This window comes from Felis catus, chromosome B4 (assembly GCF_018350175.1).
Source record: "Felis catus isolate Fca126 chromosome B4, F.catus_Fca126_mat1.0, whole genome shotgun sequence".
NCBI lineage: Eukaryota > Metazoa > Chordata > Mammalia > Carnivora > Felidae > Felis > Felis catus.
This window is the reverse complement of record NC_058374.1, coordinates 76,345,556-76,369,983: the sequence shown is the minus strand read 5'-3', so window position 1 is coordinate 76,369,983 and position 24,428 is coordinate 76,345,556. Positions and strand designations below refer to the sequence as shown.

The window sequence follows — 24,428 nt, the reverse complement described above, 5'->3', positions numbered from 1 at the left end:
GGGAGCTTTATGAAATGCTACCTGATGGCCAAAGCCCATCAGAGATGATGAAGAGAAATTGTAAAGAAAGAAGAAAAAGTTTCCAGTAGAGGGCCATCTTTCCACTGTTGGCTACTCTCCACATTGTTCCATTTTATACAGAAGCAGAGGCAGCAAAAATGCTCGTACGTTACAACAATGATTCCATGTAAATAGAGGGCTTGGTGTTCTTTAATAGGAACCTCCTTAGGCAACCCACTTCATCCCTTTATAAAGTAGGATTTGTTAGTCCTTGAAGTGGGGACAACTTCTTGAGATGGAAAATCATTCATGTGAAAATCCAACCTTGCAAATGAGAAGGGTTTATGCTGCAAGTAATTTAATCCTTTTAAGCAGACTGAGCTGAGACATAACCAACCCCTTGGGTCAAAACTAACTATCATGTCAGGAATAAAGTGCTTCTGGGGGTGTCTTTCAATAAACAATTTCCAAAGTAGCCTGGAATCTTTTTTTTTTTTTAACCCCCAGATGAAAAGGAGGCAAAAAGGAAAAGTTAAAGGCCTACATATCATTTACAAGAATCAAACTCCTCAGAACAGTCCTCTAGCAGGTGGTCTAATTCCACTTTGGATTTTCAAGGGGTATAATCAAAAACATCAGAATCCTTGGGATGGATCTAGAAGCAGTAGATGGTAAAGGAGAAATCAAAATTCCCTGTGAACCCTGAAGTCCTGAGAGTACACTGTGGCTCAGGAAAGCACATGAACCTCTGTAACATAGAGCCTTCAGACATGTAATATCAGTCTGAGAGTAATTCTGAAACAAATTCTAGGGTTTGTTGAGCCAGAGACATAACAAGAATGACGGAAATAACATGATCTGGAAATAAGACATTTAAATTGCACAGCACCCACTTCAGTACACTGAATATGTGGAGAGAAACAGATCCTTAGTCAGCCTGCAGAAATATTTCTAGCAGCTTTTCAACCACGTGGGAAGGAGAACAGATGAAGCCTGTGAGAGCCAGGATTCTCATCTAATTCCAAAGGGGTTTCCGGCTTCTCCCAGATAGTTGAACAAGACTGACTGGCATCTTCATGTCAGTGAAGAAGACTTTCTATAATTTTTAGTATTATAGTTCTAGTTAATCAGAAATGGTAATTTCATACCGGCATCGTTTTGCTATTTCACCCCAATAGCATCTAAGGGGAGAAGTGAAAGACTGAGTGTGAAAGACTGGGTCAGAATGATACGGATAACTGGAAGGTCTTAGATGATTTCCCATCTAGGTTTTTATTTTACAAAGGCTGTTATATAGCCTGTGCAGCAAGTGTTCCTCTTAAGTATGGCAAGAAGTCTCATGTGTTCAGAAAGAGCAGAGGTTAGGGCTCAGGAGTAGGAACAGCCAACTCCTCTTCTTCACACAGCTAATGGTTTATAAACAATTATTTAGAATTCCAGTGTCCACAACTACCCACAAATATCCCAACGTCTCTCAGGTCTCCATGCTTAGTCTCAGAAACATTGTTCTTTATATAAGAATTTTAAATGTATGAGGGGCACCTAGGTGGCTCAGTTGGTTAGGCGTCTGACTTTGGCTCAGATCATGATCTCACGGTACGATTTGAGAGTTTGAGCTCTGCTGTTGGGTTCTGTGCTGACAGCTCGGAGCCTGGAGACTGCTTCAGATTCTGTGTCTCCCTCTCTCTCTCTGCCCCTCCCCCACTTGTGCTCTGTCTGTCTCTCTCTCTCTCCCCCCCCCCTCAAAAAAGAAATAAACATTAAAAAAAAATTTTTTTTAACAATTTAAAATACATGAATGTCGAACCTAAGTAATCTTCACAAACAGATACAATACAATCAGTATCTCAAGTTGCTAATTTTTCTCTTCTAAAATCAGAATCAACCAACCAACCATTTCAATATTTACTGAATCCCTACCACATGCCAAGGCACTATGCTAGACACTGGAGGCACACTGGTTCCTGCCACTGTAAAGTTCACAATCTAGTTGGGAAGACAGATCAGTCAAATGCATATAAAATGATAACTATGCTATGAACATACAAGATAGGGGGCATGACATGAAAGTTAAAAGGACGAGCAGGTCAGTTATCTGTGTGCTGGGACTGGTTGGGTGGGGCGTTTTGTACAGATCATACAGCCCTCCAGCAGGAGGGAAGAGACTATGTTTGTGGGAAGGAGAAGCAAAGATGGCCAGAGAACAAGGGGAGTATGGTGTGAAATAAGATGGTGGCAGAGCCGGACCCTGCAGAGCCCTTAGAGGCCGTGTTAAGGATTACAGTCTTTATCCTAAAAGCAGTGGGAGGTTTGAAGCAGTTTAATGTGGTGTGAGAACAGATATGGAGAGCTCGGAGGGCAGGGCAGTGGCAGAATAGACGGGTGGAATCAGTTAAGAGGCCATTACAGAAGCAAGTAAGAGACAACAGTAGCTGGATCACGATGGTGGTGGTGAAGATTGAAGAGAAAAGGTCAGATCTGAGATTTGGGAGGAGGTCAAACAGACAGGGTCTGCTGACAGATTTAATATGGGAAAGGAGAAATTCCTAAGGCTTCCAGGTTGGACACCTGGATAGATGACAGTACCATTTACAGAGAAAGGGAACATGGAAGACGGTTAGCTTTGAGAAGGGAAGATCATGAGTTCAATATATTAGATATGGCGATGAATTATGGAGATTTGCTGCTTCAGTCCCTGAGGGTAAGAAGAAAGGCAGAAAGGAGAAAGAAGTTTTACCTTGATATCAGCTCTGAGCTCAACCAATTGCTCCTCTGACATTCGAACAGCCACATCAGTCATCTTCTTTAGAAGTTCGGCTTTCTTTTGTCGGCTGAGCAAAATTTCCACTGTGGAGGAAAAGAGAGTAGGACTCTTATCTTCTGCTAAATAGGATAAAGGAGAATTGGAAATATGGGCCTTGCAGTACATATTTGAACAGCCAAAGGCTTAGCTGCCCACCCATCCAGAAAATGAAAATACCAAAGGTCCAGTTTCCAGCTTCTTGAGGGACTCTGAAGGCAGTTAAATGGTAAACACTTTTTATGAATCATAAAGACTCATAAATCATTTGTCATTTCTCTTTCTTCTCCTTCCAGTCAAAAAAAATTTTTTTTAATCAAGAAACATATAAATTAAAACAGAAATAGGTACCTGGGGTAAAAAAAATTCACCTAGAATAAATGGGTATAAAATGAAAAGTAAAAGCATTCCCCTACTTCTGACAGCAAATCTCTCTCTCCCTTCTTTCCCCTCCTTACAGATAGGAGTATGTCATATACGTGGTCCTTTCCTTTACCTAAGCTATTTTTACTTGACATACCTTGAAGTTCATTGCCTATTAATACGCTGGCTCTCCTTCACTGTTTAACAGCCACATGGTTTTCTACTACTTAGGTATACTACAATTATTTACTAAGTCCCCTAACGGTGGATACTTAGGTTGTTGACAGCCTTTTAAGAAGTATAATCTTTGGCATGCTCCCAGATGTATAACTCAGATATGGCCACAGAGGATAACAGACAATATGAAAAAAAAAATCTCTCAGAGCAGAGAACCAGGGGTTACAGAGGATGTGAGCCGAAGAAATCCTCCAAGGAAGCAGAACTAGGTGCTGCCATATGAACGAAGGAGTTTTCTCTGCCACAAGGCCAGGGATTCTGCTACTCCTGCCCAGTACAATTTGATCATTGCTTTTCCAGGTGGGAATTTTTTACTCTAATTATACTCTTCTTTATATAATATTGGAGGAAGGGGCATTTAACTTTTCCTTTAGTTCATGGGACCCCAGACCACAACATGCCATATCCAGATCTGTTGAAAGATCTGAAATGACCCTGAAGCCCTGGACTTTCAGCTAAATATACTAACTAGATGAGACTTTGGAGGTGTTGTCATTGAGGAGGAGGGGAGTGTGTTCTCATTTTTTAAAAAAGAGGATATCGGGTAGCTGAGGGGTGGACAGTAGCAAAAAGACTGTTAGCAACTGCATATCCATTCTCCTCTTTTTCCTGTCGGAAGTCCAGTGTTTTGGGTACCAATCTGCTTAGGTAAAAATCTACATTTCCTGGCTTTGCTAGATAAGACAGTCATGTGATATGGTTTAGTCACTGAGATCTAAGCAGAACTCACAGGGCGAGGTTTACAGGAGTCCTAGCCAGCATGTAACATATTGCCTCTCCTCAACTGGAGCCTTAGCAGGGATCTTTTGACCATAGGTACACTCTAAGGATGGCTGAGTACAAAGACAGAGAAGCCCGGGTCCCTCATGTCATTTTGGAGACGCCCTGCCAGCCCTGATCACTTACCTCTGGATTTTTCATTTCATGAGAGAAAGAAATAAACTCACATTTATTTAGGCCACTCTGTTGCATACAGTCAAACTCAATTCCTAACTGTTATACATAGAATCCTGTAACCCACTTAGAAATCAGCCAAATTTATGTTAGAAAATAACTAGAATTTTCCAAGAGCTACATCAGGTATTCCAGAGAATTGAATGCCTTTAGCAAGTTTACTTATTAGCCTGATTGTCACGGATATGCCACCCATGGGCTGCCCTCCCCACATAAGCTTAATTAATAAGAACACACTTTCCCAGTAAGTGAGGGATATGCCTACAAAAGTTTCTTGACACTAAGGCCCAATAGTTACAAATGATCTACTGGTCTGGCTCCCAAGATAAAACCTGTCTGCCATTTTGTGTCAAATCCATTTGCTCTCAGGAATCTGCATTCTAGGATTCTAAGGCAAAACTACAGATCCCATCATGGAGGAAATGTGTCACGTCAAGACCTCCACACAAATCAGTGGACCCAATTACACAACTTTGGACAAGCCACATTTTCTCCAAAGGACTCATTTCTTCATTTATTAAAAAAAAAAAAAAAGGAAAACCTAATTACCTCATAAGGGTAATATGAAGATCATAGAGAAATGAATGAAAAAACTCTGAACTGTGAAGTACTATGAACATATAAATTAATAAAACTATTAAACGTGTAAGAAAAAAAAGAAGCACCTTCTTGACAGTATTGGTAAATGAATAATTACATTTACTAACACTGAGATCCAGGATTTTAGCATGAGAGAAAGGAGATACAGATATACAACTGACAAAATTAAGTAAAACTGTAGCTCTTAATTTGATAAAATAAGATTTGCCATGAATTGATAATTGGTTGAAGCTGGACGGTAGCAGTTAATTATATCAGCCATTTTGAAATGTTTGGCATTTTCTATAAAAGATATATTTTTAAAAAGCACCTTCTTCTCAAAAGTAAGGACTATGTCTTCTTACTAGCTTTATTTGAAACTTTATGCTCAAAATAGAACACACAGTACACGAATGGACCGAAATGGTCACATTTAGAAATTTCAGGATATACCACTCAATTTAAATGAATCTCACCTCTGAAAAACAGTGGACAGCACCTGTTCAACATTTCAGGTCAAAATAGATCAAAAGAGAACTCAGCTCAGTGCCTCCTCTGGCCCACGAGCATAAACACAAATGGTTTAATTGTGAGTCATCACCTCAACCTATTGCCATTCGTACCAGTCTGAGAGCAGGTTAAAAGAAACAACCCTCCAAATCACAAATCTAGCATTCAAAGCATGAAGGTCAAACCTGCTGCTGAAAAGCCCACATCAATGCCATTGTAGAAGCTGTAACAGATACTCCCTTCTTTCCATACAGCTGTGTATCTTGTACCTAACCCTCGACAGGAATGACAAAAAACAGGTATCTTGTTCTTTGGTTACAAAACCCCACAAATTACCCAAGTTAGACTCTATTCCTCCAGGATCTATTTTAGTAAGCTTTCAAGGAATCCTGGTCATGGTATCCTAAACCCTCATTTAATTGACTTCCTCTATCTAATGATAACAGACACCGAGTGAAGACTGTTCTACAAACTGAGAAAACCAAGAAAGTTCTCAGATAGGTAATGACAGTGATGCATACACTAAATTGTGGGCAAGCTGGTGAAGTTAACTCTGATTATGCCAAACATTTTTTTTTCCAAGTAGAAAAAAAAAAAACCCAATGGAATTATTCAATCACTGGAAGTAAAACCCAAAATAAGACAAAACCCAGGCACCTGGCAAGGATACTTTATTTTCCTAAGATGATGTTGTGGTGGCAAATACCATGATGCAGTCCCTCAGACATTGAACATTCAAAATATTAACATTCAAAAATATTAAAAACCAGATTCTTGTAAAGTTGTTTCACCTGACAGGATTCATACGCCAGGGCAGTACAGCTTCTCAAGATTCTTCAAATAAATATATAAACTCCTACATTGACATTTATATTGAGCTTTTGTTATGAGGGTTGAAAGGCAGATACCTACTAACTGGTAATAGCTTTAACTACAGATCAGTCTTACTTGCTTCAGCTTTCACTTTGTCCATTTCAGCAAGCAATGCCACTTCTCGATCCATTAAACTAGGAAAAGATGACAAAGGGAAAAAAGGTTTGATCAGAAACTCAAACAGAAATAGCACATTGTTAACAGAGGAGACAGAGACAGACTTATGAGTTGGTTCACTGAAAGCATACTACAAAGTAAACCCTGTGTGGACCACATAAAAATTGTCTTACCCTCAGCAAAGGATATTTTAAGGATTCCAATAAATAGACCTGATTCCCTTTTATTTCTTTTTTTTAATTCCCTTTTATTTCTGTGTATTACAGTAAACCAGTAGCTCGAAGTCCAAGAATTGAGAACCAGTAGGTGGCAGTAGCGAGCTACAGAACACTTCTAGCTAAACTGTGCTAAAGCAAAAGTTCTGGAAGTTACGTATTTCCACATACAAAGTCACATATTTTTTATTTTATATTTTGGTCTATAAAATCAGACAGCTTTGCTTCTAATACATTTTACCAGGCAATATCCGTACTAGGGCATGGTAAATTTATCCACAATTAGGATTTTGTATATTCTCAACACTTTACCACAGTTGCACCAAGTTCACTGGCACTTTAGTCTACTTTGTCAAAGTTTTTATTTAAACTCCAGTTAGTTAACATACAGCGTAACAGTAGTTTTGGGAGTACAATACAGTGATTCAACAATTCTTTTTTTTTCTTTTTTGATTCAACAATTCTTATTTTTTTAATGTTTGTTTATTTATTATTTGTTTATTTATTTATTTTTATTTTTCCGAGAGAGCACAAGCAGGGGAGGGGCAGAGAGAGAGAGGGAGACACAGACTGCAAAGCAGGCTCCAGGCTCTGAGCTGTCAGCACAGAGCCCAACACAGGACTCGAAGTACCCAACCTGGAGATCATCACCTGAGCCAAAGTTGGACACTTAACTGACTGGGCCACCCAGGTGCCCCTTGATTCAACAATTCTGTACATCACCCAGTGCTCATCACAAGAGGTGTCCCCCTTAATCCCCATCACCTGGTCAGCCCATCCCTCCCCTCTGGTAACCATCAGTTTGTTCTCTGTAGTTGAGTCCGTTTCTTGGTTTGTCACTCTCTCTCTCTTTTTTCCCTTTGCTCATTTGTTTTTGTTTGTGGCACTTTAGTCTTAAGGAGGCAGAGTAGTTAAAAGACATATATACATTGTGCTGGTTTCAGGTAAACATTCAATAATCCAGAAAAAATGAAATCAAAGGTTTCTGATAGGCTTTCTACAGAAAATGAACATCAAATGGGTACTGAGAATTTTCTCCACTGCAAATGTAAATGGCACGTAAAGCTTTCTATGTTCTTGTAAAAGAGCCCACTACCTTCAACATATAGAAAGACAGTAGCCTGCCCTAGTCTGCAACCTCTGGATACAAGTAATTTTCCTTACCGTATCAGTTTTACTCAGTGGTGAAATAAAAATCTAAAATTTTGATACTTGCCCAGACATGAAATGTTCCAACTCTCTTTGAATTTTCTATTCATTCTGATTTCCCCTTTTGCAAAGGAATAGATCTACAAGGTTAATAAAAGTTCTACTCTTGTTTCTGATTGTAAAACTAATCATATATACACACATACATAAACATATACATATACATATATATGAATGCTGATTCAATTTAGCTCAATATTTAGTGATGTTAGCAGAAAGTAGTTAATACAGGGACTATAGTGTGAGGTATACAAAAAAAGATAAGGCAGGGTCATTTTCTCAAGGAGCAAATTCCTTTATATGAAGTGCCAGAGAACACAGGTTTGATAAGAATTATGTATGATGTGGGGCACCTGGGTGGCTCAGCTGGTTAAGTATCTGACTCTTGGTTTCAGTTCATGTCATGATTTCAGAGTTCGCTGAGTTTGAGCCCCACCCTGCCTGGGCTCCATACTAACAGAGCAGAACCTGCTTGGTGTTCTCTCTCTCTCTCTCTCTCTCTCTCTCTCTCTCTCTCTCTCTGCCCCTCCCCTGCGTGCACGTGCACACTCATGCTCTCTAAAAAAAAAAAAAAACAAAAAAACATCATTATGCATGATGTTAATAAACAGACTTGTAATGAAACAAATTTGGATGGCATATTAATCCAGAAGCACCAGACAAGAGAGAAGATCCAACTATTGTAGGGTAGCAATACTCTGCTAAGAAAGCATTCTCCAAACCTTGGCAATACTTTGCTCCGAGAACTCTAGCAGCATTTGGAATACCTAAAAGCAAAACAAAAGCACAACTGAGACAGGAGCTGCCAGGCCTCAATTTTGACCCTACCTCCTCTCTGTTGCTGAATCACCTTAAGATGCAGACGCTGTGTCCACCAGATGACAAATTTGTCTCTGGCAAAGCTTGTAAAATATTTATTAAGACTTCCGCAAACAAGTAAGCTTTTTGCAGCTTACGATCTTTATTATGAAAAAGTAGAATGTCACATGACACGTTTAGCAAGAAAAAAAATTCTGCGTCATCACAATCAGACTTTTCTGTGGCAGTAGGAGCTACGAAGTACACTGTGTTGGATTTTTTTCCCCCTGTAGGGATGACTGGAATCCATTTAAATAAAGTTTGTTTTTTGATTGACTCACTGGTGATCGTAAGAAATTTAGAGGCAGTGTATGGACAACCATCTGCCCATGCCATTAAAAAAAGTGCATATTTTCGTGCCCAAAAACCCCACTATAAAAAGCAGTAAGTGCTTCTATTTCTTGTTTGTTGTCTTGCCATCTATTGATAACATCTACAAAAGAAAGGTCTTATGTCGTCAGCCAAGTATTAAATAGAGCAATCTACTGGTTAACCGAGACTGTTGGGATATATTCTCAGAGAAAAGCCTGATGAACATTTGCAATTTTCCTGAAGATTTTCACAAGTCTTTAAAACACAAAAATGAATATGGGGCGCCTGGGTGGCTCAGTCGGTTAAGCATCCGACTTCAGCTCTGGTCTTGATCTCACAGCTAGTGAGTTCGAACCCGCGTCAGGCTCTGTGCTGACAGCTCAGAGCCTGGAGCCTGCTTCCAGTTCCGGGTCTCCCTGTCTCCCTGCACCTCTCTTTCAAAAATGAATAAATGTTAAAAAAGAAAAAAGTAAAAAGTTTAAAGAAAAGCACAAAAAACGAATAAATGCTAAAATATAAATGCCTGGTAGTTAGCTTTTGTCATTGTAATGTTAAGTGCCTGACACTAAGCTTTGATTGTCCAGACCTCCATTTCAAAGACATCTCAGATAAACAGACTGCCAGCTGCACAATAAAAAGTCAGGCTACCCCACACAGGAAGTTCCTCTTTTAGAAAGCCCCGAGTGACCCATATAACTTGAGTGACCCTACTTTCCCTTCCCACGCTTTAATTCCTGCTCTTATGTTTTAAATTCACCAATAAAGAATGAACCCACAAAACCTTAGGTAACCCACCATCACCTGCAATAAAGGCATAACCCCAGTCTGGGCTCTATTTAAGCACCCTGTGCTGTATGGCACTGGACGTGCCATGTCCCCTCTAGGACATGTAAGTAATAAAAGCTTGTTTTTTTCCCAAGATCCCTGATGGCAGTTGTTGAGGTGTCTTACAATCCTAAGAACCACCAGGGCTGATCCAGCCACGATGCTAGCTCAAATATGGCCTCATTACAAGTAATATGCGGCCCAGGTGAATGCCCCCCGGGCGTTTGTAGCTGAGAGCATCGCCATAGATAGGCCGAGACTGACCAAAGCAATATAATAATAACTTGCCTCCTAAAAGTACATCACATAATGTACTGCAACTGTGTAGAATGACCATATCTTTAGGTCATCAATGCTAAAGCATTTTAGAGGTGGCATGTCATAATGCCTGCAGCTTTCAAATGGTTCCACCAAAACACATCACACACACACACTCTGTACCATCCTTCCATGTCTTTTGTCTCTTTGAAAGTTTTCATAATAAAAAGTTGAAATAAGTGCATCACAAATAGAAAAGGTGGGAAGAGTTCAAAAGTGGACGGTAGGGTAAGCATAAAGATAAATAGCAGAGGCTTTTTCTTTTTACGATTAAAAACAAAGAGTTTATCGTAATACTGCTTTCTAACAATGCGGAAACTTAAGCTCAAGTTTTTCATCTGTTCCTCAGCTAAACGATGGTCTTCATATAGATCTGTGGCCAAGAGATTCAAAAGTACCTGTGGTTTGAGGTAACAGTTTTTAGAGGCCATAACTGCAAGCAATGAGTCCTCTCAGAGAGTGACGAAAAGCTCATTCAGACAGTCAGACTTTCTGTTACCTTGCTCGTGCCAATACACAAGGACACTGAGCTTGCAGTTGTTGTCTCAAGGTTTTCCTGAATGGAAATACACCATAATCAGCATCTGATACACTGGGTTCTGAAACTGCTAATGAAATTCAGCTAAATATTGCGGGGACTTAGACACTAGGTCTTGTTAAGCCTGTGCCTTATAACAGTGTAGAGAATTTCCACATCATTTCTTCAGTCATGAAAGATGGTTTTAGATGACTTGTCACTGCCACTAAGGGAAAAGACTGGTAAATGTCTGAACGTTCTGTATTGCCTTCCTTCCTTACTAGGACTTTTTACTATCTTCACATTTGTTTAATTTATTCTAAAGCTTCTATGTAATTTATTTAGTTGCTCAGAATAGTTTTGCCTGTAGTACTATTCATATCTCTAAGATATCTTACATGTCCATCATTTGAAGCAAGCCCTTTAATTAACGCATTTAACATGTAGATTATTGATTCTAGCTATTGCCTTCAGTATTCCTTGGTACCAAAAAAATGTTAACTATCATTTGTTTATGGTTGCTGCATTAGAAGACAATGTTATGGGGTGCATAGGTGGCTCAAGTCGGTTAAGCATCTGATTCTTGATTTCATCAGCTCTGGTCATGGTCTCACGGTTTTTGAGTTCAAGCCCCACATCGGGCTCTGCGCTGGGAGCCTGCTTGGAATTCTCTCTCTCCCTTTCTCTCTGCCCCTTCCCTGCTCGTGAGCTCTCTCTCTCAAAATAAACAAATAAACATTAAAAAAAAAATTTTTTTTTTAAAGAAAATAATGTTATAATGGAAACACATCTCTGGCAATTCCACAGCCAACTATTTCAAGGGATAATACTCTAAACCACTCACTTATGTTAGAAAATATTTGTACCTGATTATATTTGCTGAAAACCTAAAACTTATTCATTCTAACACCTCTGGCCAAAGGAGAAATCCAAGCAAAGCCAAAGCAAACACCTTTACTTCTCTGAAGACATTTCCCTCTTCTCATAAAAACAATCAAAAGAGGGGCACCTGGGTGGCTCAGTCGGTTGGGCGGCCGACTTCGGCTCAGGTCATGATTTCGCGGTCTGTGAGTTCGAGCCCCGCATCGGGCTCTGTGCTGACAGCTCAGAGCCTGGAGCCTGCTTCACATTCTGTGTCTCCCTCTCTCTCTGCCCCTCCCCTGCTCATATTCTGTCTCTCTCTGTCTCAAAAATAAATAAGCGTTAAAAAAAAAATTAAAAAAGAAAACAATCAAAAGAGGGAACGGTCAGTAGTTTTTATTAGCAGAAAATTAATGATGCTTCATATGTTTTGTAGAACTCCATATTCCCAGCCCTTGGCCTTAATGGAGTATGGTACACGTGCATAGGCTCAAAACAAAAACAAAAAAACACCAGTAAGTCAGATCATCACACAGAGTTGAACAACAGTGGTAAAATTAACTGAAAGAACTAGCTTATTAAATCATATTTGGATCTTATCAAATCAGGAGTCCTCACAAAGCATGTAGACATGCGATTTCATATTTTAAGAGTCTGAAGTAGCTTTTAAGAAATTAGGATGTGAATATAAGCTGTTCCTTTGGGACTGTTCTTTTCCAGTGGCCAAAAGCATCTCAGTTCTGAAGTAATATTACAGACCATGTGACTCGATGATATTTTACAATATGTTTAGGAAAAAAAGAACCAGTAGCAATCTAGATTACCAAGGAGTTTATTGTTCAAGTTTCCAGTTGGTAAGGAAAAATTGTTAGTGTTAAACCATCTAGAGAGCAGCTGGCTACATCCTCACTTAAAACTGTGGTTTTTTTTTTATCCTCTCTCTCAAATTATGACAGTAATGTCTAAAGGACGACATATATAGACTAGAAAGGCAAAGACTAAAAAATAAAGGCAAACAGAGATACCTGATAAGACAATGAAAAAGAAAGCAGAAAGTAGAAAAGTGTCACTTAATACCAAGTATGTTTGGGCAAATTAGTTTTTACTGTGCCCATCTTTTCTTATCTATAAATTGGGTATAATAGTTATACAGATTAGAAACGTGCATAAAAGCTTCTGACGTGCAATAATGGCTCAATAAATAGCAGCAGAAATTATTATTCAAATATCTATGTTCATCTTGACTTCTCAGTTCCAGCAGAATATCCATTTAGTAAAATATGTTCATATTAACTTTGGTAAATCATTATATATATACCAGATCCATTGTCTAGAAATTCTTAAATGAACACATACACATATTAGGACAGTGTAAGCAGTTACAGAGAGGTGAACCAAAGAAAACTTTAAACGAAAAGAATATACCACAAAAGTACACTCACTATGATTACAACTATTAAGATTATATGTGCATACAGATGGGGGACACAAGAGGACACAGAAAGTTAAGTTGGTAGAGTTACATGACTTTTACTTCTACTTTAAAGAACTGCTGTTATGCTCTCATTTTACCTTGGTCTCTGACTTCCTCCCATATTACTTTCAACTACTGCCCCCTTAGCTATAGCTATACCAGGCGGAGCCCCTACATGTCCCTTCTATGCCTTTGCTTAGATCAGATCTCCTAATGGCAGTATTCTAGCCCCATCCTTTCTGCCAGTGTAAATTCCTGTCCTTCAAACCTTAATAATGATTCATTTATTTTAAGAAATCTTTTCTAATTGACCCCACTCCCTAGTTACCTTTCCCTTAATCTTCATACTTTCTCCACAACTAGGATCTGACTTGAAGGATAGGTGAATCACAAATCATTCTAAGGTGTGATTTAAGGCTTCTGAATTACAAAGCAATATTTGGATGGAATATTCCTTCTTAAAGTTTTATTTTAAAAGAATCCTTATAAAGGCTTTCATAGGCTCACTCAACATTTTGGTCCTGCTCAATCTAACTCTGTTCCATAATGACAAAATTTCTTAGTCCCTAAATTTCCTCTGTTATATAGCCTTTAAGCTGAGAAGGAAATAATATATGTGACAAGTACCAAGTCTCTAGCATTCTTCCTAAGCTTTAGTGAGAAGTGAGCCATCAGTGAGAGATGGGATGAAAATCATAGGTTACAGGGAGTCAGAATACAGAGATTCAAATATTGAGTCTGCAATTTATGATGTTATGTTAGGCAAATCGCTTAAGACTCAAATCCCTTTTAAACGGTAAAGTTGAATTTAAAATTCCTACTTAGCAGGATAGAAATCCAGATAAATAAGTCAGATAATATGACTGAATGTTTGGTAAACTGTTTGATAATTATCATGTTACTAGATATTTTCACAGATGGTTAAAGAGTTAAAATTTTAGGAGCGCCTGGTTGGCTCAGTCGGTCAAGTGTCTGATTCTTGGTTTTGGCTCAAGTCATGATCTCAGTCATGAGGTCAAGCCCTGTATCAGGCTCCTTGTTGGGCATGGAGCCTGCTAAAGATTCTCTCTCTCCCTCTCCCCCGCTTGTATGCATTCTCTCTCTCTCTCTCTCTCTCTCAAAAAAAAAAAAAAAAAGAGTGAAAAATTTAAATTAAAGGATATCAAAAACCAAGAAGGCCAACTACTAGTAGAAATAAGGTATCAATGTACTAAATATGCAACAACTGAAGAATAATTTAAAGGTATAGAGTGCTATGGAGATTTTTGATAACACATTATTACATTAGCCCGTTCCTTTATTTCTAAAATTGACATTTTTGAAAGTGCTTTGGTTCTTAAAATGATATGTAAGCTTTCACCATATAAATTTAAAGTTTATATGGACTTTAAGGATCTAAAAGCCTTAGGTTAGACTACCTGTAGCTTAACATCTTCTCTAAAAGAGAAGCTCAACTAAAAGGAAGTAACTTTTTTTGCTGTTTAATTTATTTTTTTAATTTATCCAAGTTAGTTGGTATATAATGCAACAATGATTTCAGGAGCAGATTCCTTAATGCCCCTTACCCATCTAGCCCATCCCCTCCTCCCACAACCCCTCCAGCAACCCTCTGTTCTCCATATTTAAGAGTCTCTTATGTTTTGTCCCCCTTCCTGTTTTTATATTATTTTTGCTTCCCTTCCCTTATGTTCATCTGTTTCCTATCTTAAACTCCTCATATGAGTGAAGTCATATGACATTTGTCTTTCTCTGACCAATTTCACTTAGCATAATACCCTCCAGTTCCATCCATGTAGTTGCAAACGGCAAGATTTCATTCTTTTTGATTGCTGAGTAATCAAAAAGAAGGTATATATGTATATACTACATCTTCTTTATCCATTCATCCATCAATGGACATTTGGGCTCTTTTAATACTTTGGCTAATGTTGATAGTGCTGCTATAAACACTGGGGTGCATGTGTCCCTCTGAAATAGTATACCTGTATCCTTTGGATAAATACCTAGTAGTGCAATTGCTGAGTCATAGGGTAGTTCTATTTTTAATTTTTCGAGGAACCTCCATACTGTTTTCCAGAGTGGCTGCACCAGTTTGCATTCCCACCGGCTGTGCAAAAGAGATCCTCTTTCTCTGCATCCTCACCAACATCTGTTGTTGCCTGAGTTGTTAATGTTAGCCATTCTGACAGGTGTGAGGTGGTATCTCATTGTGGTTTTGATTTGTATTTCCCTGATGATGAGTAATGTTGAGCATTTGTTAGTGTGTTGGTTGGCCATCTGGATGTCTTCTTTGGAGAAGTGTCTATTCATGTCTTTTGCCCATTTCTTCACTGGATTGTTTTTTGGGTGTTGAGTTTGATAAGTTCTTTATAGATTTTGGATACTAACCCTTTATCTGATATATCGTTTGCAAATATCTACTCCCATTCCATCGGTTGCCTTTTTAATTTTGTTGATTGTTTCCTTCACTGTGCAGAAGCTTTTTATTTTGAAGAGGTCCCAACAGTTCATTTTTGCTTTTGTTTCCCTTGCCTCCAGAGACGCATTGAGTAAAAAGTTGCCTGCGCCAAGTTCAAAGAGGTTTTTGCCCGCTTTCTCCTTGAGGATTTTGATGGCTTCCTGTCTTACATTTAGGTCTTTCATCCATTTTGAGTTTATTTTTGTGTACGTGTAAGAAAGTGGTCCAGGTTCATTTTTCTGCATGTCGCTATCCAGTCTTCTCAGCACCACTTGAAGAGACTGTCTTCCACTGGATATTCTTTCCTGCTTTGTCAAAGATAAGTTGGCCATACGTTTGTGGGTCCATTTCTGGGTTCTCTATTCTGTTCCATTGATCTCAGTGTCTGCTTTTGTGCCAAGAAGTAACTTTTCTAAGGTGAATGAGGAATCAGCTATGAAAAATTTCAGTCATAAGCAAAGACTTACATTATATGTTTAGAATTTCAAATTTCTTATCCATTTTATCCTTAAAAAATTATTTTAAAACGTTTATTTTTGAGAGAGAGAGAGAGAGAGAGCGTGAGCAGGGGAGGAGGAGAGAGACAGAGAGAGGGAGACAGAATCCGAAGCAGGTTCCAGGCTCTGAGCTGTCAGCACAGAACCTGATGCGGGGCTCAAACCCACAAGCCATGAGATCATGACCTGAGCCAAAGTCAAATGCTTAACCAACTGAGCCACCCAGACACCCCTCCATTTTCTCCTTTAACAAAGAGTTGAGTGTGTTTAAGAGATGCCTCTCCATTTTCTCCTTTAACAAGGAGTTGAGTTGCTTTACAAAGGCAAGTTGAGTGTATTTCCTGTTGGCATTTTCACCAACATATTATATGACAACTGTCCAAAATGATTTATCTACTTTAGCTTCATGTTCCATTCCATATCCTGCTCCTTAACAACTTTAAACTTAAGTCAACTAATAGCTCCAACAATGTAAGTCAGACAAATTTTATGAATGGACAAGAAAAGTAAACTTGGGTCTAGAGATGATTATTACTGGATCACCAAAAAACAGATTTTGAGTTTTACATACTGGAAAAGCCTCTGATTTTACCTTCCCACAGGTATGTGTCTGCTTTCATTTGGCCCCAAAATGAAAGCAGTTATCTGTGTAATTCCCCTAGTGCCCCATCAATGTAATCTTACTGTTGCAAATTTGTTAAACCCTTTTCTTTTCTTTTATACTATAACCAACACAAAAAATGGCTTCCTGAGTGACATTAACTCTAAGCTCTGGTTCAGTGCCAAATGGAGTTAGCTTACCTGCCAATTATGTCTTGAAGTAGCAACTACAAGGGCATTGAAATAAGGTAGTATAAAAACCCAATCAGCCAGAGAGAAGGGCACCAGCAGGAAAGGGCAGGTAAATCTCTTTCCTCAAGTTAAATTGACCCGGTTGTCACGTCTGCTAATCAATCCTAAATACACAGTTCCCAGGCAGGAAACCATTTCATTTGTCATTTATCGAAGGAGGCTCTCCTTGGCTGGGTTCCAAGTCAACAGGAACTCACAAATCTCTCTCCCGGAACTGCATTTCCTGGTTTAGGCTGGTTCTGAATACAATCAGATCCTGTGGCTAAGTAATCAGTAAGCTAAACAGTCATGGAAACCAGAGGCTTATCAAAGCAAAGTTGGGATGATCTACTCTTAGCTCTTTATTCTTTTCCAAATGAGTCAATAATATCTGATATGATAGTAATCCAGGGCGAAGGGCATGGTACTTTCTCCCAAAAGGTTCATAAAGAGTAGAAACCAGTTACTTAGAAATATTCGTAGAAGTTAGAGCTTAATTTAAGGTGAGTTTGGGAAGACTGCTTGGAGTTAGAGAAGTATAAAGATATAGAAGAACATATTAGGATAGAAAAGTGGCATCAACAAGTATATAGAAGAGGAAATGTGAATGTTAAGTCTTCTGGCTGAAGCAAACATGTATGTAAGAAAGACAGAAGATATGACATTAAATTTCTAGCTATAAAACCTGAAAGGGAAAACTCAGGATTCAGGACAAAGAGACTGCTTAGGATTCTCTCTCTTCCTCACTCTCTCTGTCTCCCTCTGTCTGCCCCCTACCCCATGCATGTGCCTGCCCTCTCTTTCTCAAAGTAAATAAATAAACTTAAAACTATATACGCAAACATATATGTACTTTTGGTTATGATGATTTAGTGGACCATTCTACACTTTGCAAATGATAAAAGTATGTGTCAGCAACTTTTTGGAGGCTTTATTCTACATCTTCATTAATTCATGCCCTCTTCAATTCCACAGGACGGAGGCTGCCTACACTCCCTTGTCTCTTGTTTCTTGTGGCATGAAGTAACCATACTAAGCTGATGAACGGAGACGTGGTTGAATACAACCACAAACGGGCAAGAAAATGGATGGTTGGGAGGAAGAGTGGGGTAGGTTTCCTCTATTCATGAACGCTTCCTCTCATATTTCAGATCTAGGCAAGTCTTACAGAGAAGGAAAGTAGACAGTCTTACACCTCCAAACATCAACCTAGCTGCTGGTCTTTCCATCACTTTACTGAATTTGGTCCTCAGGGCTTTTCCATTGCAAACAAGTCCCTTATAAAATGCAAATACCTCCCCAGAAAGGAGTTATGGCTTCAGTATTAGTTACCACCTCAATACATAATGATTAAAACTATCTTCAGTAATTTTAAAAAACATTAGAATATATTTCTCCCCGCAAAAGATTCTATAGTCAAATACGCTTGAGAAACAGCATAGTATAGCTCCCTCTTGTAGATTCACAGTGCACATTAGCATTGAAGAAGCACTTAAGTCCAGTGGTAAAATTTTTAAAAAAGTATTTTCAAACCTCTTTAACTACCAAACCCTATTTCCCCTACAGAACACATATTAATATATTTTAAGATATGAGTATTTTTTATTGTTTTATTTTTATTTTTAAAGTTTGAGAGAGAGAGAGAGAGAGAGAGAGAGAGACAGTGAGCATGCAAGTGGGGAAGGGAGAGAGAGAGAGAGAGAGAGAGAGAGAGAGAGAGAGCATGCAAGTGGGGAAGGGAGAGAGAGAGAGAGAGAGAGAGAGAGAGAGAGAGAGAGAATCCCAAGCAGACTGTGCACTGTCATTCCAGAGCCTGATGCAGGGCTCAATCCCACAAAACTGTGAGATCATAACCTGAGCTGAAATCAAGATTTGGACACTTAATAGACTGAGCCATCCAGGTGCCCCTAGTTAAGAGTATTTTTTTTTAGAACACAGTTTGAAAAACACAAAAGTAAAACAAATCGATTAATAATAAGGCACCAAAGATACGTTTAGGGCAGAGTGCATTAGGAAGGATGACAGGAGGTGGGAAAGCAAAGACAGGTCTTTTCTACTTCATAATTTTGTTCAAAAACATCATGCCATTTGTTGCAGGTTCCTGGTTTAAAAGACAGACCCTAAAGTAAGGATGTATGGTCCATTCTATAATTATTTGTCCTTTTCTGAACAGTATCAACCTCAAGCCCATTCCTAGAACACAAAGAGTTCTCTGTACCACCCATTTGCAAAATGGCCATGTGACCAAAAGGAGTTGAACGAAGCAGAAAGCTAAATATACCTCAGGATTTTTAAGTTTCTTCCCACTACATAGAGCAGTTAAGAGTCAGAAATTAAAGGACCTGGTGAATGGCAGACCATGTTTATAAATGATCATCTTTGTGCCATGTGATCAAATGCAACTTAACTTACCAGCTCTGCAATTCAGCAAAAGCTTGTTTCATTTTCTTAATGGAAGCATCCATCTCTTCTTTAACTACAACTCGATACCGTGCGAGAGACACTGTACAGCGCTGGAGGTCTTTCACAGATTTTTCAATATTGGAACCTTGAGAAGAAAACCCAAGGATTAATATAAAAAAAGGAGCACAAGTAACCTGAAAGTTAGATATGAACACCTAACAAATGTCATGTGGACTAAAAATGTTTCCTTAATGGCCACCCTCCTCACCAAAAAATTGATGTTTTCATAGATTTTTGTTTTTAACTAAGTATCCTGGCTAAGATGGAGTACTAGGAGTTGGATTTACCCTCCTGTCTTACACAACTAAACACACACACAGACAAAACATATGAAACCTGGCTTTCAGACAATAGACGATAGACAGTACTTTTTCCCTGAGAAAAGACACAAACGAAGTGAGGCCTACGATTGCCTCAACTTACTGCCATGAAAGAGTTTCCAGGCTGCAGTGCAAGGAGGAGAAATCCTAATCCTGAATTGAGAGGACAGAGCTAAGAACTTGGGGAGGCCAAGGTGGTTAGAATTCTAAGGGCAGAATACTAGAGAGGAAAGAGCTACACAAAGATGAGAAAATTGTACAGAGATCTGCAGGGGATTCTGAATGCATCGGTGTGAGGAAACTACCTGAGACAGGAAAAAGAACCACTGGAAAGGAATATGCAGAACAAGCCTCAGACCTCACCCAGCCCACAAATAGTTCATGTTCACACCAGCCAGAATAGGGCACCAGGTAGAACACTTGGAAGGGTACTCCCTCAGTAATGAGGCAAAATTAGCTCTCAGGGCTATTCTAGTTCCACCTAACAAAGCTTAAAAACAAGCCTCAAACTGTTACCAAATAGTCCCAGAACAAATCATAAGAGTACTTAAATAAAACACAAAAACTATCTAGCAATCGACAAAGCAAAATTCACAATGTCTAGTACCCAATAAAAAATTACTAGGCATACAAAGAGGCAGACAAACACGATCCATAATGAAAAATCAACTAACAGAAACAGATGCAGAAATGTCATAGATGTAGAGTCAAGTAAATAAAGACCTCAAAACAGCTGATACAATCAGATACTGTAAGTTCAAGAAGGCAGAGAAAAGCATAAACATGTTAAGGAGAGACATGGTCGATACTTTAAAAAACCCAGTTGAACCTCTAGAGGTGAAAAAAGACAATGTCTGAGATGACAATTTCACTGGATAGGATTAACAGCAGATTAGAAACTGTTAAAAAAAAGATTAATGAATTTGACAACAGCAACTTCAGAAACTATCCAAAATGAAGTAAAGTATTTGAATAGGTACCAGTGTTTCAAAACTCTCTAAATGACAGGGTTTGGACTATAATTCACCATGCAGGCATTACAAAATTAATAAAATTCTCTGTGTAGTAGTTCAAAACATTGTATGTGGATAAGCCAACTTTATAGGTAAAGATGAAATATATTTACCACCCAACATATTCTAATCAGTTTCCAAAAGTTCTACCAACCTTTCTATATTCACCAATGGCAAAGTTATATATACAATTTATAGGTGAAATCATAGATCTAAGAAGTTTAATGTGCCAAGATATAGATTTCCAATTTTTTATTTAAATTCTTCCTCATCGTAACTTGATTTCTTTCCAAATCTAAAAAGCTTTCAACCCTTGTGCTTTTCTTTTTGCTTGACTGAGTATTTTTGATGTGCTTTCTGCACCAAGCTGAGGGTCATGTTAGATTTAAAAGGAAGCTTCACTAATTAAATTTAGCTCGTGTGGAATAAATAATTCAATAAAGAGCTACAGGTTACAAGTGTCTTTTACATTTCTGTTTCGTACATTTAGTGGAGTGGACCACGATGCTTTAGATGTATGACACTCAGAGGGGCTATCATCTCTACCTGTTTAATTACTGGCTGATTATTTAAATGATGAGTATAGTGAAAAAAAAAAGCAAATAACTACCACCAGTCGATACTGCACACTTACTTAAGAGGAAACGATCTTGTTTAAAGCTACAGTCTGACAGATATTAGTAAGCGCATGAAGTTGTGAAGAGAAATGAAAAGATTTCTTTAAAACGTCATGTCAGAGTTGGCAGAGCTTTTTACTATTAAATCAACCAGGAGATAAAAATGAAGGAAACAATACAAAAATGTTGTAGTAAAGCAAATAAAAGAAACAAGTTACTGTTAGTAGAAAAGTCGTTCTGGCCAGTAGAGTTTGACTTTCATTCACTAAAAGGATCCCTGTCATTGTAACAAGACTGTACAGCATCTAAAATACTATCAGACTCCAACTGTGTACAGGGAGTTAGGGAAGGGTAGTTGCTGCCTCAAAAACAGAAAAAGTATTACCTGCTAACCTCTGAGATCTTATCTGAGGAACAAGGAGAAAATTTGCCCTCTCTAGCCAAAAGCACAATTTTTTTTTTTTTGTTTTCTCTCAAAGGTAGCCTTCTGATTTACCTAGCTTTTTGTTGGTGGAAGAGAGTGGAAAATCTTCCATCCCCAGATTTGAAAACTGAGGTGCTGTGGTAGGTCTTGAGAGAGATTTCGCAGCATTCCTATTTTGTTGAGAATTCTGAGTAGACTGCATAGTCAAAGACTTGGGCTCAAAATCAGAGATGCCATTCTCCAGCATGGACCCTGTCAAAGAAAGGCCAGTATTTTAGAGTAAAAGTTAGGAGGAAATCAATCAAGCAGTCTTAAGTATAAACAAATAAAAAAGGTAAAAATGTTTCAGGTAAAACTATGCCTCTGAAAGGTTATGAACAAAAACAACTGACAAAATAGAACAAAGAGCAGAATCAGTTGGACAAGACTATCAGGAGCATCTGGCTCAGCCCTAAACTTCATCCTGAATGAAAAGGATGAGTCTGGGTTAACCCATCTCAAGATAAGCTAGCTTGTTCCCTGTACCTTGGTAGCTCTGGGCACAAGGAAGCACTAATTTCTTATAGCTTCTGTAAGTTATATTGAGGAAAAAAGAGTTTTACACTGTTCCAGGGAAGGAAGAGTTTTATTATTAATCTATTTATTTATTAAGTTTTTTAAAAAAGTTATCTCTAGGGGCGCCTGGGTGGCGCAGTCGGTTAAGCGTCCGACTTCAGCCAGGTCACGATCTCGCGGTCCGTGAGTTCGAGCCCCGCGTCGGGCTCTGGGCTAATGGCTCAGAGCCTGGAGCCTGTTTCCGATTCTGTGTCTCCCTCTCTCTCTGCCCCTCCCCCGTTCATGCTCTGTCTCTCTCTGTCCCAAAAATAAATAAACGTTGAAAAAAAAAATTTTTAAAAAGTTATCTCTACACCCAATGTGGGGATCGAACTCACAATATTCAAATCAGGAGTTGCATGCTCCACCAACGGAGCCAGCCAGGTACCCCAAGAGTTTTAAAAGCTTTAGGGAAAGCACAAAGAGTTAGGATATCAAAGAAGAGTTAGCTCAGGGGAAAAAAAAAAAAAAAAAAAAGGGAAGCCACTGACTATCTTTGGTTTATTTGAGGTTATAGCGTAGGTGCTATATTTTTCTCTAAGTCTTTTTGTGTGTGCAAGCTAATCAATAAAAGAACATCTGAGAAGTACAGAACAACTTTTAAATTGCCATTACATAATAACTCTAGCAGCAACAGAGCAAGTGGAAATGGATTAACAACCAAGTAATTAAAAAGCCAATTTTAAAAGACATATTCCCAGTATCTTCCCAACATTCATCAAAATGGTTAATAAAACAAAAAATGTGCAAGATATTTGAATTGACAACATTAATCTTAATTCTTTACTAGAAAACAAATGTGGGACAATAAAAACCAAGTCTACTTCTCATGAAAGCCACGGGATTACAGTTACTATTATATATTCCTCACTGTGTTGGGCCCTAAAATAGTAACATCAACATCAATTCATCATCATCATTGTCCTTAATAATAAGCAATTTAAAGTCTTAAGGTCACCTTCTATAATCTCTAACTACTGAGGGATTATTATGTTAAAAGATTTCCACAAGACTGACTTAAACTAAAATTAAAATATAAGACAATGGAATAACAACTATATTTTCTAGGCCTTTGGTAACTACAGTTGACCCTTGAACAATGTGGGGGTTAAGGGCACTGACCCCCTCCCTTGCAGTTGAAAATCTGTATATAACTTTGACTCTTCCAAAACTTAAGCCTACTGTTGATCAGAAGCTTTACCAATAACATACAGTCAATAAACATGTTTTGTATTTTATATGTATTATATCCAATATTCTTACAATAAAGTAAGCTAGAGAAAAGAAAATGTTATTAAGAAAACCATTGGGAAAAAAAATCATTAGGAAGAGAAAATATATTTGCAGTACTGTATTATATTTTTTCGGGGAAAAAAATCCACAAATAAGTGGACCTGTATAGTCCACACTGCGTTGTTCAAGAATCAACTGTACAAAATTTGACTCTTTCATATAAAAGGCAACAAAAACTAAAAAATAAAAGACTAACTAAATTCAATTTATTGATTGCTTTTTCAACCAGGAAGCCCCTATATTTTTCAACAGAAAACAACTTTTCAAAGACCTGTTAATAAACTCACCTGTTCTATCCAGCACATCTGGTGTAGCAGACTCAGGATCTTCCAATTCTCTGGCATCTATTGAAAGTGTCTCCATACCTTCACTGAGTGAGTCCACAGACTCAGTATCATTGATGGCACCGTTGACATGGTAACCATTAATACCACCTTTCTCTGAAGAAGGCACAGTCTGTTCCTCTTGAATGGAAACCGATTTACTGGAATCTGGGATACTGTTACTTGCTTCTGCTGTAGGCTTTGGTTTGCTTTTCTTCTTTTTGTTCTAATGGTTATTCAAGATTTGAAAAAAAAGAAAAGAAAAAGAAGATCCCACAACCCAGAGAAGTAACTCTAGCTACCCAAAGGTAATCAATGTTATTAATTTCTCGTATGCCCTCCCCAAAATTGAACACATTCTTGTATATTTTGAACTACTGACTAAAATAAGTATGTAAAATACTTTGGATAAACTCAAACACATAAATATAAAAAATGTATGCATGGAAAAACCCACCAAATCAAAAGATAAATTATAAAATGTGAAATACGTCCAACTTATATACAAAAAGTTAAATTTATACAGAGCTCTAACAAAAAACAAACAAAACAACAGCCCAATAGAAAAAAACG

General features: G+C 38.2%; 1 protein-coding gene across 3 annotated transcripts in view; it reads right to left on the bottom strand.

Annotated features, from left to right (window-relative positions):
• The window catches only part of SPATS2 (spermatogenesis associated serine rich 2), a 149,502-nt gene that overhangs the window by 4,095 nt on the left and 120,979 nt on the right, over positions 1-24,428 (bottom strand). For all 3 annotated transcript variants that reach the window (XM_003988666.6, XM_019834880.3, XM_006933672.5), the window contains 5 exons: positions 23,820-24,081; positions 21,718-21,897; positions 19,221-19,356; positions 6,392-6,450; positions 2,738-2,847 (listed from right to left, as the gene is read on the bottom strand). In XM_003988666.6, coding sequence (XP_003988715.1) covers positions 2,738-2,847; positions 6,392-6,450; positions 19,221-19,356; positions 21,718-21,897; positions 23,820-24,081 — 747 coding nt within the window. The remainder of the gene's footprint in view (positions 1-2,737; positions 2,848-6,391; positions 6,451-19,220; positions 19,357-21,717; positions 21,898-23,819; positions 24,082-24,428) is intronic.